The 19,823-nt window shown below is 39.2% G+C and overlaps 1 protein-coding gene across 3 annotated transcripts; it reads right to left on the reverse strand.

Annotated features, from left to right (window-relative positions):
* Positions 1 to 1,612: 1,612 nt before the first annotated feature.
* On the reverse strand, positions 1,613 to 19,777 carry keap1a (kelch-like ECH-associated protein 1a). Of its 3 annotated transcripts, none has more exons than XM_061794439.1 (13): positions 19,576 to 19,777; positions 18,735 to 18,800; positions 12,473 to 12,967; positions 11,618 to 11,817; positions 10,601 to 10,757; positions 9,564 to 9,701; positions 8,429 to 8,575; positions 8,164 to 8,270; positions 7,020 to 7,149; positions 6,718 to 6,914; positions 5,972 to 6,177; positions 4,517 to 4,693; positions 1,613 to 3,286 (listed from the first exon to the last, which is right to left on the reverse strand). In XM_061794439.1, the coding sequence occupies exons 3-13, from the start codon at positions 12,683 to 12,685 to the stop codon at positions 3,108 to 3,110; spliced, it is 1,851 nt and encodes a 616-aa protein (XP_061650423.1). In that variant the 5' UTR covers positions 12,686 to 12,967; positions 18,735 to 18,800; positions 19,576 to 19,777; the 3' UTR covers positions 1,613 to 3,107. The 3 variants fall into 3 exon arrangements, with proteins under 3 accessions (XP_061650423.1, XP_061650425.1, XP_061650424.1); XM_061794441.1 differs by having other exon boundaries at positions 9,564 to 9,656; positions 19,576 to 19,776; XM_061794440.1 differs by lacking the exon at positions 18,735 to 18,800.
* Positions 19,778 to 19,823: the final 46 nt, after the last annotated feature.

The following is a 19,823-nucleotide window of genomic DNA, read 5'->3' on the forward strand; positions in this document are numbered from 1 at the left end:
TTTTTGTTTTGTGCCAGCATGGTCACGGAAGAATGTAAACTTGTATCGCAAGGCATCACTGTACTTGCTTTTTCTTTGGTTATCTATTTTATTTTATTTTTTTAAGATGGGTACCAGTGAAATCAGAGGAAGTGTGACGATAACCATACAACATTATCCATTTCTTTTTATTAGATTTTTTTTTTTAAAACAGAAAAACAGGATAAATAAAAATAATAATAATAAGACTTGTGCCTCAGCTGTTCCATCGTCATTATCCACTAAAGTTGTATGACGAAAAATTGCCGATTTCCGGGCCTCTTGCACCATCTAGTGGTTGTTTGGGTGCAGTCACAACACTGGCTGAGTTAATTATGGGAAACCTTTTTGTGTTTATTTTTGCAAGAAAAACAATGTAGGAGGACAGTGAAATATTAAGGGAACACACATTTAAAGAGAGCAATGACGACATATAATTCAATAGTATAATTAATGGATAACTCAGGGCCGGCCCAACCCGATGTGGCGAATATGAGAATATATATTAAAAAAAATAAAAAAATCCTTTTGTGGCGATAATACTTGGGAGTTGCTTTACATTTGAGCCTTTGCTAGCTTTTTCATTATAGTTGTCAAATTATTTTAAAAGTGCAACTTCCCCATTTAAAAAAGATGGATTCATCCACCAAAGATTTCATCTGTTTTTAGTTCACTCAATACCAAAGCAACTTTTATCTTTTTGTTTTTCCTCTTTTTATTTTGGGATTCAGTAGTTTAGTTTGACAGGTCATCAAAAGGTTGCATTCCTTCATCAGTGGCTAATGTGCATTGAGTGTATTAGCATTTGAATGATTCAGAATTAAATATTTGGGGAAAATATGATCTAGTAAATAACTGTAGGTAGCAAGAGAAACATAATACACATTTGTAGTTACTATAGCACCAGCACCAGCCTTGGATGAACTTAGGTTTCACATTTCTTCATAATAAATAAAAAGCAGTCGCTGTTGTTATAACATTAAATTCTTAACGTATATCCATGTTCTCATTGCCCTTTAATATGTAGTATTGTACAGAAAATTTGATTCATTCAGATTCATTCATCAATCATGGAATTATTTTAGGCTCATCTTTATCATATACTATTTTAAGTGCAACTGACTTTGAACATTTAGAAATGCACTGCAAGCAATGCGGACACAAGAGTGAATTCAATGCAAATCAAGCACGTTGCGTGCTCCACACAAAAAACAGCTGAACGAGTCTCGGTCTAAAAAGAAAGAGCTTTAACCGTTCGGACTCGTGTGGATGATTCAGTTGTGGACAAAGCGTTCCACTGCAAACGTACCTTTACGAAGCCTCTTTGTCCTATTCTGTACTTGCTAGCGACGTTTGTTTACATCAGAGTTGTGATCATCGGTAGCTGGGTGTGTCGCTGTAACGCCCGGAGGCAAGAACGCCGATTTCAAACTATTTCCCACGGATCCTCTTGACTTATTTAATTAATTGTTTACATGAATTTCAGTTTACCGATTTTCGTTTCCGTAAAATTGAAACATACTAATTTCAAATTAAAAGTTAATAGGAATGTTTTAATATAATTACTGTATATTGAATGTGAATCCTTACCCAATTATTTTTTTTTTTTTCGGGGCGACCCCGAGAGGCCACGGCGCCCTAAACATTTGCTAATCTCGCCCTATGGGCGAGCCGGCCCCGGTATAGATTACAGGCGTGTCTTGAGATACGAGTGCAGAGACTTGCGACACGGGCCGTCGCTTGACCAATTTGTTTGTCTTGAGATACAAACTAAATACGAACCCCCGCCGCCAGCACACTTCACAACATCCACTATCAATTCATATTGGCTTAGTGGCAGTCGAAGGACAATACCAATTGGTGGCACTAATGCGCCCATGAGCTGGTTTGCAAAGTGCCAATCGACCCCACAGAAGACGAACAACGCGAAGGACAATCCATTCGGTACAGCTGTTTTTGGTGTATTGGCTTGTGATTTTCCGTTTTTGTGGGTTATGCGGAGAGCCAATGTTATTACTGTGTTTTTATACAGTACAATAACGTTGAGTACGTTTCTTTGAGGAGGACTGGAACAGAGCAATTGCATTTCCATTCATATGCCTTTAGTCCACTAGATTAATGCTAATGCTAACACATGATGGGAAACGTATAACCCTTTAAGTACTGATATTTAAACACAAACGATGCAGCAACACATTTACACATTCACCATCACGGAACACAGTCATATATTCTTTATGCTCTACGAGGAGCTGAGACATCTAGACTGTACAGATATACAATATAGCCGTCTAACCATCTTTTACTGCCCCTTGGTGGCCAAGGCACAATGGTCATTCAATTGATGCGAAGTGTGAGTATAACTATAATTATTCTATTTATTTGTGTCATCAATGTATGTTTTATATGCTACAATGTTATGGAGTGGTATTTTTGTTCTTAAAAAAAATTATTTTCTTTTTTTTGGGGGGGTAGGATGGAATGGATTAATAGCATTTTCATTAATTTCATCCATCCATCCATCCATTTTCTGAGCCGCTTCTCCTCACTAGGGTCGCGGGCGTGCTGGAGGCTATCCCAGCTGTCATCGGGCAGGAGCCGGGGTACACCCTGAACTGGTTCCCAGCCAATCGCAGGGCAAATAGAAACAACCAACCATTCGTGCTCACAGTCATGCCTACGGGCAATTTAGAGTCTCCAATTAATGCATGTTTTTGGGATGTGGGAGGAAACCCGGAGAAAACCCACGCAGGCACGGGGAGAACATGCAAACTCCACACAGGCGGGGCCGGGGATTGAACCCGGGTCCTCAGAACTGTGAGGCTGACGCTCTAACCAGTCGCCCACCGAGCCGCCTCATTAATTTCAATGGAGAAAAATATTTTGCGATGAGAGTGGTCATGGAACGAATTAAACTCGCATCTCAAGGCATATCTGGAGTTGTTGTAGCACATTGGTAGTCATGAGTTCACGGTTAAAAAAACAAATAATAAAAAAATAAAAAAATAAAAAAAGTGTCCACCTGAAATAATCCACATCACGTTTGTCTGAGGCGTCCATTTACAAAAGTGTCCGTCAGTGGTCGTCCGTCAGCCGCCGTCGTCGTCATCGTCCTCCTCTGGAGGCAGGTTGGCTGGACACGGTTCCATGGTGACGGCCACACCCATGCCGCTACGCCCCAGCAACATGTCGCTTTTGTACGTCCACTCATTCCTCTCCGGGCAGTAGCACTCCACACTGGACACGAAATCATGCTGGTTGAAGCCTCCTGGACGGCGACAACAAATGCACAGATGGAGACAAGCACAATGTTCCTTCTGGATTCTGGACAGATCAAGGTTTAAGGTGTGGGTTTATGTTTACCGGGGTCTAACTGAATTTTTTTTCCAGACAATCTAGTCAGAAAACAACTTGCTTGGACCATTCATCCATGGTTGTTAAATTCTGGCAGGACAAGCATAGTGTTAGAGGGCACTGGCCCCCCCTTACCCTCACCTGGAACCACCACTGGGATGTGGAGGCGGAATTGCAACCTAGATGTGCAACAGTCTCACTGAACACGCGGCAGTTCTAAAAAAAGGCTGGCTTTCACACTCAAACACACACAACGGTAGCATTGAACATCTCTGGAGTAAACAAGATTGTGTCTGCTGTAATGTCTGTCTTTGCGGATCTGATCAATGACGTGGATCGGCGATTTCTGACATTACAGCCGATCACAAAATTTGCATATAATGCTAAATATCGTCCGATTTGATCAAGCCAAACAGATCATTAAGGCTTGTTGTAACACGTGCAGAATGTGGCTTGGCATTGTCTTGCTGAAATAAGAAGGGACGTCCCTGAAAAAGACGTTGCTTGGATGGCAGCATATGTTGCTCCAAAATCTGGATATACCTTTTCAGGATTAATAGTGCCTTCACAGATGTGCAAGTTACCCATGCCATGGGCACTAACACACCATCAATTTTTTGCACTGATAACAATGATCCTTTTCCTCTTCAGCTCAGACACGACATCCGTGGTTTCCCAAAACAATTTGAATCGAGACCACACTTTGCGTCAGTCGATCTCAGATGAGCTTGGGCCCAGAGACGTTTCTGGGTGTTGTTGATACATTGCTTTTGCTGTACATGGTAGAGTTTTAACTTGCATTTGTAGATGTGGCGATGAACTGTGTTAACTTACCATGTCTTATTCACTTGAATATAGGTTGAAAAAGATTTGCAAATGATTGCAAACATACGAACTTCATCGGAATTTGGGTTTCTACATGCATATATATAACAATATATAATTGCTGAGTATAAGTTTACTTACACTGATGAATTGGTTTTAGCGTGTTCATTTTCTGTATGCGGCGGCCCTTGCAACAAAAAGTTTGGACTAATATTATAGGCAATTCTAAACATTTCAAAGGGGGTGTTTACCATTTGCAATTTACCACAATTTGTGGTGGCCTGTAGTCACTGTAGTCATTGTGTGTGTGTAAACTGACCTAGCACAAAAATGCACCCCTGGTGCACAGCCACGCCGTGCGTGCTCCGGCAGCACTGCATGGACGTCCGGTCCTCCCACGTGTTCCGGGCTATGTTGTAGCGCTCCACCGTGGCCAGCTGGTTGAATCCGTCGTAGCCACCGATGGCGTACAGGTGAGCGTTGACGCACACGAGGCCTGCCCACACATAATCATCGTTAACTATTTCATTGCGTGTGAAAAGACAATCATAACAGTGGTTTAGCTTGTCATAATTAAATGCTAATTTATTCTACTCTTCTCAAAAGTTAAATACAACTGAACCGTGCTTGCCAAGTAAAAATTTTACTGTACTAGAGTTAAAAAAAAAAAAATAATAATTTTGTATTTGTGTTTCACTTTGTGAGTCTTTCTTGTACCACTAGAGAGAGTCCACATACCACTAGTGGTAATCGTACCACACCTTGAGAACCAGTGTCATAGGACAAGTCTAAAGACGACATCAACTATGGGAGAGTAAGCTACAGAGAAGATGAGTAAGAAGAGTAAGAGAGATGATGTCATAAAACACATCAGTGAAGTTACTACATAAAACTTAACATTTCAGTGTAGGTTTCTAGTTATGTGAAAATTTTGGACTAAGTCTGTTTTTTGAACTTATTTTCTTGGAGTTGTCTGGTGTTGTGATGAAATGACAAAGACCTCTTTGAAAGACTTTTTTCAACAAGTTAAATGTAAAATTTAATTAATTTCATTCAATTCCCAAAAAAATGGAGCTGACTAGTTTTGCATTTGAATTAATTTGAATAGAAAAAAAAATCCTTTGGAGGTGGTTTTACGCTGCATACGACACTAGTGTGGAAAGCAGATGAAAATATCAGATTCAAATTTCTTTGTTTCAGGATTTTAACACATTCACTGCCATTGACGGCTTTAGAAGACAAAGATCCATGTTAACTGGGAAGGTTGGCAGTGAATGAGTTAATAAAGAAATATAGGACTGTTGTATAAAAACAACTCAGAGGAACGTAAAGAAAAACGTTTTACAATGTAGAATTACTGTACATACTATATATTGTTGGGACCCTCTCTGTTATACATGGAAACAAAATTTGTGCTCAGGCCAAAGCAAAGTCTCATAAACAAATATTGCTTTGGTGCCATCTTGTGGTGTCTTTGGGCCAAGCAACCATGTTGATATGAGGGTAGCAGCTTCATTTAGTCAGGCCATTGACTCGTGAATAGCAGGGGAAAACATACCATTTTTCTTTTTGGCTGACACTTCACACATTGAAACTACGGTGGTAGTGGTACGGTGGTCTGTTTTCTCAGTGGCTCTGCTTCGGTCAAAGGGTTTGTTTAGTAGTGGTGCCACTGGCGATCGGTTGAGCTTTTGCCACCCAGAGGTACGTGTGACATCATGCTCCAAAGGTCCATTTAGAAAATGTACTCAAAACCTCCCTCTTTGGGACTCACCCAGTCCGCTGCGTGCAGTGCTCATGGGCGCCAGCGGGTGCCAAGTGTTGGTGTCCGGCTGGTATTTTTCGGCCGTGTTGGATCGGCTCTGCCCGACCAGACCGCCCACTACGTACAGCGCCCCCCCACAGGCCGCCACCCCGGCCCCCAGGCGGGCTACCAGCATGGGGCACACGAAGGACCAACGATTGGTCTCGGGGTCCCACCTGCAAAATCAAAGAAATGCTTCATTACTTTCCATTTGGGCAATATGAAATGGATTACATTAAAATGATGTCAAACAAACAAAGTAATCCCTCTGTCAAAGGGCCATAATCCATCTGTTATTACAAGCAAATATCTCGCCGAGTCCTCCTTGGAGGGACACACGCTTAACGTCTTGTTTGCGACTAAAGTGGACTTTGCTCACGCGCATTTCATCCGGATCCATGATAATCCCAACGCCTTTAGAAAATGAGCGGTGGTGACTCTGTTGCACGGTCTGGAGGAGAGGGAACCAATCCCGTCTGATGTCGAGTTTAAAGGCGGGAGAATTATATACATGCGGACTCACATTCACAGGGCCAGGTAAATAAAATCATTAAAAAAATAGATTTTTGGTTTACTTGGGTTATCTTTGTCTGATATTTACATTTGTATGATGATCAAACAATAGTGGGGAAACTGGAAAAAAGGAGAAGGGAGCAATACTCGATGGCACTGTACATACAGGTACTCAATTTTCCGTACATGCATGCGTCACTCACCGCTCCACAGTGTTGTGCAGCGTGGAGTCCTGCGAGCCCCCCACGGCGTAGATGCAGCCATCCACCACGCCCACCCCCACCCGGTTGCGGGGCGCGTTGAGGGGTGCGCGCTGGCTCCACTGGTTGGTCATAGGGTTGTAGCAGCATAATGCGCTGGAGTCGGTGATGCACTCCAGCGACAGGTTCCTGCCGCCCACCTGTAAGGCCCAAAACAGACATCACGACGAAGACCCCGTCTTAAAATAAATAAATAAATAAACGGCGGGTGGCGGGTGAGTGTGTTCGAGCGGCTGCGGGCATACAGTGTAGAGCAGACCGAAGAGCGTGCAAGCCCCAAGGCCGCTGCTGGGAGCCGGCATGTCGGCCAGTTTGAGCCACACTTTCCGGACGGGGTCGTAAGCCTCCATGGTGGCCAGGGAATGCTGCCTGTATCTGGAAAAAGACAACAGGAAGCCTATTGATCTTGAAGACAAGAACAAAGGATGTGTAATTTCTGTTTTTTTTTTTTTTTTTTTTTGGACAAAAAAATTTGGAGATTAATGTTTCCAAGCAGTTTTTAAAACACCTAACTGACAGATAGTTTTTTTCCATGCTTTTATCTCATGTAGACTTGACTATTGTAAAGGTCTTCTGACTGGACTCCCTAAAAAGAGCATTAAACAGCCACAGCTCATTTAGAATGCTGCCGCTCGGGTTCTGACCAGAACAAAGGGGTCAAAGCATATTACTCCAATTATAAATGCTTTACACTGGCTTCCAGTTAGCTTTAGAATACATTTTAAAGTTCTGCTACTGGTCTGTAAATCACTAAACGGTTTAGGTCCTGAATACCTGAATGAAATGCAAATGGAATATAAACCCAGTAGGGCTCGGAAATCGACAGACTCGGGTCAAATAGTGGAGCACAGAGTCCAAAGCAAATGTGGTGAAGCAGCATTTAGCTATTATGCGGCACACAAATGGAATAAGTTGCTAACAGAAGTGACGTCAGCCCTAAGTGTGCATGATTTTAAGTGCAGGTTAAAAACGATTATTTTTTTCCCAGGCTTTTTAGAGCATTTCCACTTTTAAATTATATTTCTTGCACTGTATGCTGTTTTAATTGTATTTCCCCCACTATGTTTTAAATGTTTATAAGCTGTTTGATTTGTTTTTAAATGCTTTTAAATCATGTAAAGCACATCGAGTTACCTTGTGTATGAAATGCACTATATAAATAAATTTGCTTCACAAAAACAGTCATTTTTTGTTGTTGTTTTTAGATTAAAAAATTAATGTTATAAAAAATAGACTAAACTTTGTAGATGAATGCTCCCAATTAGGTTTTACATCACCTTACTGAAAAGTATCAACACAATTAAGGGGGAGTTAAACCAAAAGAGACAAAAATATGTTGCTACATGCTTTTAAACAGCGACACAGAAGTAATGTAGCATAGATAAATACCCGCCGGCCACATAGATGAGTTGTGTTCCACGTATGGGTGCTGGAGGAACCTTCCTCAGCGCCATATCCTGGAAGATTTTCGACAGGAAGTCCTTACAAGCGTTGGCCTGCAGGACAGAAGAAAAAAAACCGACGCAAAGTGTGTGGGAAATGTTCAAAGAGCACGTGACTGGGAGCATGTCCCTTGTTTTTATTTTGAGCATGACAGAGTCTCCCACGTGACTGCGTTTAGCTAGGAAAGGCCAAACTTCGGCTAAGGAAGTACCTTGCTGAGGATGGGGCAGGACAGAAGCTGATTTTTGAGGAACTTGGGCGGAAGGGCGTAAATGTGGACCGCGTTCAGGAGGGCATGGAGGTACTGGGCTCGATTCTCCATGTCCCAGCGCACCCAGTCTGTACATGCCTTGTAAACCTGCAAAGGAAATGAATGCTATGTAATGTTATCGAAATGTTTCATAATGCCGAATTTACATTAGAACCGTGGGTCTGACTGAGGTTTTTAGCAGAATCCAACATAAGTACATTTGATTCCAGCAGGCCATTCAACCTTCATTTTGTTCATATTTCAAATTCAACTTGTCAATTAATTACATTCAGGAGCTGAAACTTCACTATTATAACCTATTTGTACAGACAAAGTTTTAAGTTAAACTTAAGCGTGGTTACTTTCTATAAAGTGTAAAAATACGTTATACAAGTAACTGTTGTTAATAGTAAAACTTACAATCATGAAATGTTAAGTTATCTATTACAATGATTAAAAAAAAATTATCTGTATAATTGGTTAATTAAAAAAATGTTAATAGGTAGAAATAATTGTTATATTTTCTATCAGTGCACTTATGTTTTGTTTGACAGATTTGTATAATTGTTTTACTTTTTTCCACAATTGTTAATATACATTAAATAAGGAATTCCTATTTTTATTTCAAATAATTGGGTTAAATATTTTGAACTAATTAGTTGATATTTCAAATTGTTAATATATTTTTGTAATTGTTCATATATTTTAAATACGTTAATTGGATTGTATATTTTGTATAAAATTGTTTAAATAACTGTTTAATATAGTTTGAATCATTGGTGTATATATGTTTTGCTAATTGGCTCATTTGATACTTTATTTTTGTTTTGTCATTTATAAACTGATACATATATTTATAATTATTTCAATGAATTAATTGACATTTATAATTGTTATTTCAATGAATTAATTAGTATGAGTAATAAGTGCACACTACAGTAGTACCTTAGTAAAAGTGTACATACACGCACACAAAGATACGCCATCTCACGCAGGCTTTAAATATATTACGTACCTTGGAACTTCAGGTCAAATTCTGAGTCACTCCAATAGCAAAGGATTGACTTAAGTAGAGCGTTAATGAGCAAAAACACACCTCAGACTCGCACAGCACCTTGATGCTGTCCTGACTGATGAGTTCCAGCAGCTGGCAGTGAGACAGACTGAAGAATTCGTCTTCTTTCGTCACCTGGGCATCACCACCGCCACAAGACACGTAGGGGAAAATGAAGGGCTGGACAATGAATTGGCTTTATCGATTATTTCCGACTTTATTGCTCAGGACGATTATTTAGAAATGTTTTTCCACTGCGTCTGATTGTTTTTTAGCGACTTCCGTGGTTTAAAGCACATCCCCCGCTGATGTACACTGCTTACACTAACAACATGGCTGTCAACAGTGATGAACTACTTTACAAACGCAGAGTCACTGTTGCCAACTTAGCGACTTTAATTCTCCCTCAGAAACAGACATTTTCACATTGTTTTGCATATGAAAAGAAGGAGCCCGGTGGAAGACAACCACGCAGTCGGTGCGCAACACATACTGACAGGGCATACTTTATGACAATACTCACCGGCATATATTCTTTACGTGCTGCAAAAAACAAACGATATCCTGCATCTTAGTTATGATAGTCGCCTTTGTTTTTTAATCATACAATCTGCGTCTATTACACTGTATGTATGCATTCAACTGCCCCTTGATGCCCAAACCACGCACACCAGAAGGAGCAGTACAATAGCTATTGAAATAAAGCAAAACATTTTGCAAAAACTATTTAGTTCTAGCTGATTATGTTATTACTATACGTTTAATGCAGTACAATACTATTGATTGTGATGTTAGTGATTTTCATTTAACATACATTGACATTAAAAACATAGTTGGTGGGCTTTGGTGGGCTTGAAACCAATTAATTACATTTCCGTTCATTTCAACAGGAAAAGTAGATTTAAGACACGAGCGATTTTAATTACGAACTTGGCCCCAAAAGGAATTAGAACCGTACCGCTATACGACTTAACTCAGCTACACGCGTGATCGCGGAACCAATTAAGACCCTAAAGTCAAAGTAGGGACGTATTTGACATGTTGATGGTGCAGCAGAAAGCGTGGTGCGTATGGGTCACCTCACTGAAGTGCGTGTTGATGTACTCGCGGCCACGCTGGTACAGGTCGGCGCATCCGAGCTCCTCGGCGAAGCGAGTGATGCCGATGACGTTGGACGACTCCAGGTGCTTGGTGAGGAAGTCGCAGCACGCCTTGGCCACGTCCTCCATCTGAAACCTGACACAAGGCATGCAGGAATAGTTGACTTCATTAAACCAACTGCCGTGAAGAAATTCCCTAAAGCACGCCACTTTGAATGCATCAGTCGGACAATGGTGGGGAGTGAGCGTTTCTTGTATTTACGTGTCAAATACTATCCAAGAGTAGACTGCGGATAGAGAGAAAAAGCGCTGCCGCTACGTGGATACTGTTGCATACATTAGCATGTTTATCATTTTATTTTTATATTTCTTGCCACATAAGCATCAGAAGATCACGTGGCGATGTCAATTCTGCTTGGGCAATGGGAGACCAGCATTTTTTAAATAATATTTACAACACATTTTCTTTACATACTCAAACAAATATAATTGAGAAAGCTATGTTAGCGAGGACATTTTTGAACAAAATGGAATTTCTAAAAACGAACTTAGCAATTTTTTATTTTTTACATTTTTTTAATAACGTCACAAAATCAAAAATTAACTTGTACTATACTCTTCAACAATCGTTTAATGTTGAAGAAAAGTCACAAAAGTAAAACAAACAAACAAAAAAAATCTTGTAACGTTCCCTTTGACAATCACTTAATGCTGAAATGTTATTTCCTGAAAACTATATTAGCAAAGACAATTACATGTTTGAAAATGTCACAAAAAAATAATTCACTAAAAATATTTCAGGTTTTTTCTTTTTTTAATTTTTGAATAACAAGTTAAAAAAAAAGAAGAAAATCGCGCTTCGACAATTGTCGAACACTGTACTGTTGAATTGGGGAAAAAAAATGTAATTTCCGAAAATTATCCTCGCAATACTTTTTTATTTTTTTATTTTATTTATTTATTTATTTTTTTTTTTAAATGAGATTTTTGTTTTACCTCATGGCAGCCAAGAGTACGTGCAGCACACACTTCTCGCCCACGATGATGTGCGACGTGTAAGCGAAGTCAATGAGCCTCCCCAGCACTTGGGGGCAGACATCGCGCAGGGTGACCTCGGAGGCCTGGCACTCCTTGAAACTGCTGGTGAACATGGCCCGGAAGTAGGGGCTGCACGAGGCCAGCACCACCTTGTGCACCTGACACAGGGGAAAAAGATAACAACATTTTTTAAATAATGTCCCAGAAAAAAGTCTTAATATATTCTGAGACAATTCTCTAACGTTAAAATATTGAATTTCCGATAACTACACTATAAGGAACAATATGTCACAAATACGAAATTAGGGGAAAAAAAATAAATACATCTTAAATGCGGCTCAATGATCTAGAATACTGAACTTCAAAAAGACTAATGTTAGCAATGACATTTTTGAAATTTTTCAATGTCAATGTTAATGTAGAACTCGAAATGTTGACTTTTCGAAAACTATGCTCGCATCTGAATTTCCAAAAACTATAATGCTAGCAGTCGAATTTCCAAAACTATAATGTTGAGCGGTTAAATTTCCTAAAACAAAAATGTTAAAAATTTAAACTATTATAGTAGCACTCGAATTAATGAGAACTAGAACGTTTACCAGTTGAATATCCAGAAAGTAAATGTTAGCAGTTCAATTTTCCAAACCTATGTTAGCAGTGGAATTTCCCAAAACTATAATGCTGCAATATTTTTGTGAATAAAGCTCTACAATTTATGGTTGAAATGTTGACTTTCTGAAAAATATGTTAGCATTTCAATTTCTGAAAACTCCCCTAGTGTCCCATTGGACTTGCTGTAGTCCCCTTGCTCACCTTAAAGTCTATGGTCCTGTCCTTGTTGGTGACGCGGAGCACCAGATCGCACAGCATCTCCTGCCTCCTGAACTCGTCCATGATCTTCAGCGACTTGGAGGCGTGACTCTCCACCATGTAGTCCAGGTAGCCCGAGCCGTGCATGGAGGGCACGGCGATGGCCGAGAAGTTCGAGCCTCGCGTGGGCGGCTTCTTCCTCAACGAGCAATGCATTGCGGGACTGCAGTTCACTGAATTTATCCCATAAGTCTTTGCTGATGTCCGAAAGCTGCCTCCATTGTTCCCCGTCGACACAAGTTAAAATCCATTGATGCCAGGCTGACGGTGATTTCCTCTTCTCGCTCCAACATGGCTGACAGAAGGAAACCCCAGACCCACCAGTCAAACTGCAGATAGTCCAGAATCTGACCCAATCAGACGTGCCTGGCGTTGGTTGTTAGTGGCCACTCAGGAGACGTTTTCCCAATTTGGAATCCTCTTTTTGCCGTGGTAATCCTGCAGTCAGAGTCAAGTCAGTATTCATGCGACGTGGACATGATACAGTGCCATGAAAAGGTATTTGCCCCCTTCTCAAATTCTTATATTTTTACATAGTTTCCCCACTTTAATGTTTAACATCATCAAAGAAATGTAAATATCAGACAAATATAAGCCGAGTGCATTGCTGATTTCTTGGGCTACTCTTTGTAGGCTGGGAAGGTTCACCACTGTTCCATAATTTCTCCATTTGAGGTTAATGGCTCTCCCTATGGTTCGCTGGAATCCTAAAGCTTTAGAAATGGCTTTTGTAACCCTTTTCAGACTGATAGATGTCAATTACTTTATTTCTTGACTGTTCTTGAATTTGTATGGATCGTGTCATTTTGTTGCAGCTATTTTAGCTCTTTTGTCCGACGGGTTCTGTTCTGAAAATTAACCAAAAGTTGTGATTAGTTGTGATTATTTGAAATTCACCTGGGTTATATTTGTCTGATATTTACATTTATTTGATGATCTTAAACATTAAAGTGGGGAAACTATGTAAAAATATAAGAATTTGAGAAGGGGGACAATCCATTGTTACAGCACTGTAGTTTATACGTGTGCATTTCACTTCCTCTAACCAGGAGCTGCTCTGCGGTCTGCACATTTTACCTCAGGAAATCACTAGTTTATCCATTCATTCATTTTAAAAAAAAAAGAAGAAGCTGTCATATATCCTGTTTTTAAAACTTAACTCCACAGGGTCCCAGGTGTGACACAGATGCACTGACCTTGTTACTTCCATGTTATATACAGGAATTGAATCAGGCAGGGTTTAACAAAACCAAATTTTAAAGACAATTCACTCCTTCACTGAATATGACCGCTATTCATGTGAATTTTTGCAAAGTGAATTGTATTTTATTTTATTTTATTTTTTTAAAGATTTAAAAAAAATATTTTTCATGAAATTCTGTGTTCATCATTTAGTAATTTTACAAAAAAAAAATATTTTTGGGGTAGAAAAAAAAAAAAATCATTCCCCCCAAAAAGCTGTATTCCCCCCCCCCCCCAAATTTTTTTTTTTTTAAATCTTTTTATGAGAACATTTTGACTTTTGAGAATAAAGGAGTATTTTAAAATGACTTCTTCGTCAACGGGATATGCCCTGCGGAATTGCGTTTATTGATGACGACGGTGAAAGCGGCGCAGTGGGTTTGGCATTGGAGGCAAACTAGCCGCCTCCAAGGATGCCTACGCTGGCAGATTAATGCGAAAAGCCATTTCAAACCCCTCTCCCCCCAGACATTCACTTTTCTCCCCCCTTCCCTCTGGGAAATGCCACAGCACATTTAAGTCTAGATTAGAACCACGAGGCTTAAAAATAACTTCGACCACCAAGCTGGTTTCTCGAAGCAAAGTTGTATTATTCAAGGGGAAACATTTTTTACATTTTTGTAGGAAGAACAACGTTGCATTTATTTTAGTGTAAGTGATATCTATTCGAGAAAGAGTTTTTTTTAATGAGAAATACTGGTACGTTTTATTTTTTTCCTGGAAAAATTACTATAGTTATTTGAAAATTTAAGTCAATTTCTTTCAGAGAATAAAGTCTTATTAGCTTGAAAACTAACGTTGTATTTGGCAGTAAAAACATTTTAACCTTGTTAAGTTGCATTTTTGGAGAAATTACTTCTTTGGTTGTTATCATTTTCTTGTTGTTGATTTTTGTAATTTCCTCAACGGTATTTCAAACTTCCATCACATCCTCGAAACAAGACGTAAAAGCCATCCCGAGTGGCAGAACATCCAACTCTGACTCAAACCTGTTAGACCAACTGTTTGAAGGTTAAAAACAATGTCACTTTGACAAAGCTGACACAAAGGTCCGCATACTTAAAGCACACGGAATCCATTCAATTGTTGTCGCTAATTAAAATAGTTTGACAGCTACATGAAGCAACAGAAAACCTGTAAATGAGTTAATACACTGTACATACAGAGGTCTGTGGTTTAACTAGCATTATTAAGCAGGAATAAAACCAAATCACCACTGACATATTAATATTCACTGACTCATATTTTGAAATCTTGGTGTTGTTCTAAGGTTTAATTTATTGATTGATTGATATGATCTGTTTTGTTGGTGATCCTATTTCTTTCCAAGAATAAAAGTACAAATAATTTTGTCAAGATTGAAGCTGACATTTTGAAAGTCTTCACAGCGCACTTATAGAATTGAAATCGACTGGTCCAGGCTGTCGCGCCAAGGAGAAAATCTACCTTCCCCATGCGTCGCTTACTACACCTCCAAAGCAAATCAATGGAGCTTTTTAGCTGCCGGTCACGTGCTTTTATCGGGGGTGAAGAAAAAAAAAAAAAAAAAAAAAAATTTCCACGTGTTCAACTCTTCCAACTCGTGATTCGAACTGCCAGCTTCTGCAAAAAGCTTTGCAGTGCACGCGTTGCACAATCAAATCTGTTCAGCCAGCAGTTCGGTCGGCCTCTTGGCCTCTGTAACGCGCCGTCATATGTCATATGACCTCCAGAGATTGGGTGGGAGATTGCGGCTCGATGGCAGACTTCTCCACACTGACAAAGAGGGGGAAAACATTGTACAGGAATTCAGTAGTAAAACCGCAGTAGTCAACTCAGTGAGAGTTTCGCATCAATGAACAGTCTTTTATTTCATAAAGTCAAAGCGTTACTCTATAAAGTCAAAATTATTTTTCAAGAGTAAAGCGGTATTTTTTTTTTCCAGAATATAATTGTGTTTTTCAGAAAATATGCTCAAATATTTTCAGGACATACTTTCATAGTCTTACATAAATTTAGTCGTATTTTGGGAATACTACTTGTTACAATACAGTTTAATATATTTTTTTGACTAGTTGCACTTTTACCATATGAATTTTTTTTTTTTTCAAAAATAAAGTTAGATTTGTGCGAGAATAAAGCTCTATTATTGAGAAATAACATCTTTGAAAAATGGTTGAAAAAGTCATAATAAAATTGAGATTAAGATACTCTTATGAGAAGTCTTTTTTACAAGAATAAAATCATGTTTACGAAAGTCACTTTCCCCCCCCCCCAAGAATAAAGTTCTACTTTTTTGAGGACAACGCTATTTTTCCCATAATATAGCAGTATTTTTCAAAGAATATAGTCATACTATTATAACTTTATTTATTATTTTTTTAATTACACTTAAATATTTTCTTAGGATAAAGTTTTGGTTTTACTATATGAAGTCAGACCCTTAGCAGAATACAGTCATTCTTTTTAGAATAAAGTTGTATTTTGACTAAAGTAAAAAAAATAATATACTACTTATTTCACAATACAATAGTAAAAGATTAAAGTTCCATTTCTTTTGTAATACTCATTTTAAAACAATTTAAAAACCCTACTAGAACAGCTGAACTTCATTTGGGGTTAATCAGAGGCAATTTAAATGGTGGGAGATGTTCTGATTCTCGTTTACCATGCTGTCGAATGTGAGGTATAAGTGGGTGTGCACACTTCTGTAACCAAATCATCTTAGATGTTCATTTTTATTTCCTCTCTCAAAAAGAACCCCCCACCCCCCCCAAAAAAAATGTGTTCTACAGGTCAAAGGTCACAAGGTTGAAAATACTTTTGATATAACAAAAACCTGGCATTTGAATGGGAGGTTGTAAGCCTTTTTATAGCCACTGTCGCAATAATGAGCATGTAAAAATTAATGATCAAGCGTTTGTACCAATTTCGGTTTCGGAATGAGAGTGTTTGGAAAATAAGACTCAGAGGTTGAGCTGGCAGTTAACATAAAGGTTGTACTACTACTGTTTGACAAAGGGGTTAACCATTGTCAGACTTTTTTTGTTTGAACTTTGTCCATTAAAAAAAAAAAGAAGCAGCAGCTAAGCCAGGATGAGCATGTCTTTTTTGCAGTGTTACGTAACAAGCTTTTCTGCCGTGTCATTGCTGCGCTGCAATTAAAAGACATACAAAAAATACATGGAAAGCAATGAGACTCGTGTTCAACTACAATGTCGCCAACATAAGGCACTCAAAAGTCCATTGTTGGTAAAATGTACAGTCTTGGATTTGTTCGAGAGAGGAAAAAACTAAAAAAGAAATTGAAAATAAATTGCCGATATTCAGAGGAAAAAGTCAATCTTGAAAATGAAGAAATAAATGATAGAGAACAGTCATATTAAAGACCCTGTAGAGGGTAAAAAAAAATGTTTAAAAAAGTACCGTATTTTCACGACCATAAGGTGCATTGTATTAAAAGGCGCAGTCTCAGTTACGGGGTCTATTTCTGTATTTAACACATACATAAGGCGCACCGCAACGTATTATTGGGGGCAGGCATGGTAAAACATACACTAGCTTAAAACAAGCGGTAGCATGCGTGCGCGCTAAAACAATGTTTTTGAAAAGGAAGCGGGAGCAAAACTGAGTTCGGTTGTACTTTATTGAAGTATTTAACAATGTACTTGCATTATTTTTTGACCAATCCTCATCCACAAATCCATCACAATCCTCACGTTCTGTATCCAAAATGAACAGCTGGGCAAGTTCTCAATCAAACACGCCAGGTTCGAGTCAGTCTCGTTGCCGTGCGGCTCCTCAGAAATGACAGCCGGCTTTTACGAAAGCTCGAACATCAAATGCAAGCAGACACGTTAGCCCAAGCATCCACAATCCATTCACAAATTGGGGCGTAACTCGCCGTGCGCTGCCTCCTAGTCTTAGTAAAGCTGTGTTCGCCATCTCGTCATCCATCGCTCCCACGCCGCACGCACCTTCACTTTCCCGCTTCCTCCACTTGCGAACCATGGATTCGTTGATCTTGAATTCTCGATTCCCATGTTCGTCCGCGTAACTCAGAGCTTGCAGTTTAAACTGTGCTTCGTAAGCGTAGTTTTCGACCCTTCCCCCTTTAACGGCCGCATGCTGTCCTCAGCCACGTCTGCTTTTCCTCTGTATAAGCAACGTGTCGGCAGGAAATGCTCCCACTCAGTCAAGCGGAGCGCTCGTCACAACAACATTTAGAGATTTGTGCACACATAAGGTACGCCGCATTATAAGGCGCCCTGTCCATTTTGGAGAAAATCTAAGACTTTTAAATGCACCTGATGGTCGTGAAAATACAGTAAATTTGACACACCGCAGAGTATTGTTAACAAGCCTGCCAAATTTGAATGAATAAGAAAAGAAAATTGGCAAGTATATTCAATTCAAATCAACTTTATCCATATGGCGCCAAAGTTGTCTCAAGGCACTTCAGACATAGAGCAGGTCACTCATTAAATCAGGGAAATGAATTTACAGGGTCTTTGAAGGGCTACACAAATAAACTTGACCACCACCTTGTAATCCAGGGGCACAATTACATTATGTGCAAGTTTTTATATTCAGATGTTCTATCGCTTAAAAAAAAAAAAAAAAAAAAAAAAGTGACGTGACCGACGACATGTTTGCATGACATTCAAGAATAAATATTTCTAAATTGTCAAAATTTACTCTCAATTATTGGTGTATTTCCACTTCGTACTGAACCGGTAACGGACCATTTAGATCAATATCGATTCAAATCGAACTGCAACCCAAAGAATCTAAATGGAATCAAATACGGCTGACATTTCTTTTTTTTATAAAAATTATTAGTCTGCCCATCACAAACACGAGAAGAGACCACCCACTGTTATCAAATGCTTTAATGCCGACTCTTATATAACCACATTTGAATAGCTATCGGTTAATACATTTGTTAAGCACTGTAGCTGAGATAATCCGCTGGTTGTATTACCTGTTGATTTATTTTCATGCGTTGGGGGCGGACTATTTGTTGTGAAGAGAAGAACACTGAGGACACCTGTTGGGAGAGGCGAGGTGTAAAAATGTGTTTTATGGCATTATTAATCGTTATTATCAGGAGTCATTCAACAAAAAGGCGCGGGGGGGGGGAAAAAAATTCATTTTATGGGAATAAAGATTGTACCTTTAATCTCGCAGGGGGAGGAATTGATTTGAAACCAAGTCAGTGTGGCATTAGTCATCGTTGTAAGGGGTTATTAAACAAAACCATTATAAATGACAAAAATACTGTTTGTTGCACAGATTAGGATAATCGATTATACACGATCTGGCCCAAACAAGGTGTAAAAATGTGTTCTATGGCATTATTAATAGTTTTTAATCAAGATATTTAAAGGTTTATTAAACCAAAACGTTATACATGATGTGTGTGTGATTTTTTTTTTCTGCACAGAACATTTGAGGACAGGATTTGTCCCAGGAGGTGTAAAAATGTTTTCTGAACTCATTAATAGTTGTTATCAGGAATTAATAAACGAAAAACTTTTTTTTTTTGTGCACAAACTAGAATATTGAAGACACTATATGCCCAATAATGACTTTTATGGTATTACTATTTAAAAGTCCATTCGTGTCAGCTGCCCCCGTGTGACGTCACTGATCAGAGACTTTTTGGAGGGGAAACGACCAAGAAACAACAAAGCTAAGCTAACCAGTCGTCAAGTGTCACACACGCACATGTTAACGACATACCAACGTCAACGTGTTAAAAAAAAAAAAAAAAAAAAAGGGTCCCCCGCCCTCTCTCCCCAAAAAAAGCGAAAATAACTCACCACGATCAACCTCCCCTCGAACATCTGCTCGCCTCTTTAGCCGACGACGAAAAGGTCCTCAAAAGACTCGCTAGTGTAAATATCTTTTCGGCTGTTCCCGTTGTGTGTGTTACAAAAATAGAAAAAGGATTTAAAACGCGTGCGGAGGTGCTCCATCGAAGAGGAAGAAGAGGGCCGACACAGGAGGAGTTGTGACAGTCAGTCAGGCGGGGAGGGATTCCAGCGCCATGACTGTGCAAATATCACCA

Source organism: Phyllopteryx taeniolatus, chromosome 13, assembly GCF_024500385.1.
Source record: "Phyllopteryx taeniolatus isolate TA_2022b chromosome 13, UOR_Ptae_1.2, whole genome shotgun sequence".
Lineage (NCBI taxonomy): Eukaryota > Metazoa > Chordata > Actinopteri > Syngnathiformes > Syngnathidae > Phyllopteryx > Phyllopteryx taeniolatus.

Excerpts from the sequence above, each read along its gene's own strand:
- keap1a (XM_061794440.1), bottom strand. The coding sequence starts at position 12,685 with ATGCATTGCTCGTTGAGGAAGAAGCCGCCCACGCGAGGCTCGAACTTC. Across the intron at positions 11,818-12,472 it reads ACAGGACCATAGACTTTAAG|GTGCACAAGGTGGTGCTGGC; the intron begins GTGAGCAAGGGG and ends CCCCTGTGTCAG. Across the intron at positions 4,694-5,971 it reads CACTGCACGCAGCGGACTGG|GCCTCGTGTGCGTCAACGCT; the intron begins GTGAGTCCCAAA and ends ATGTGTGGGCAG.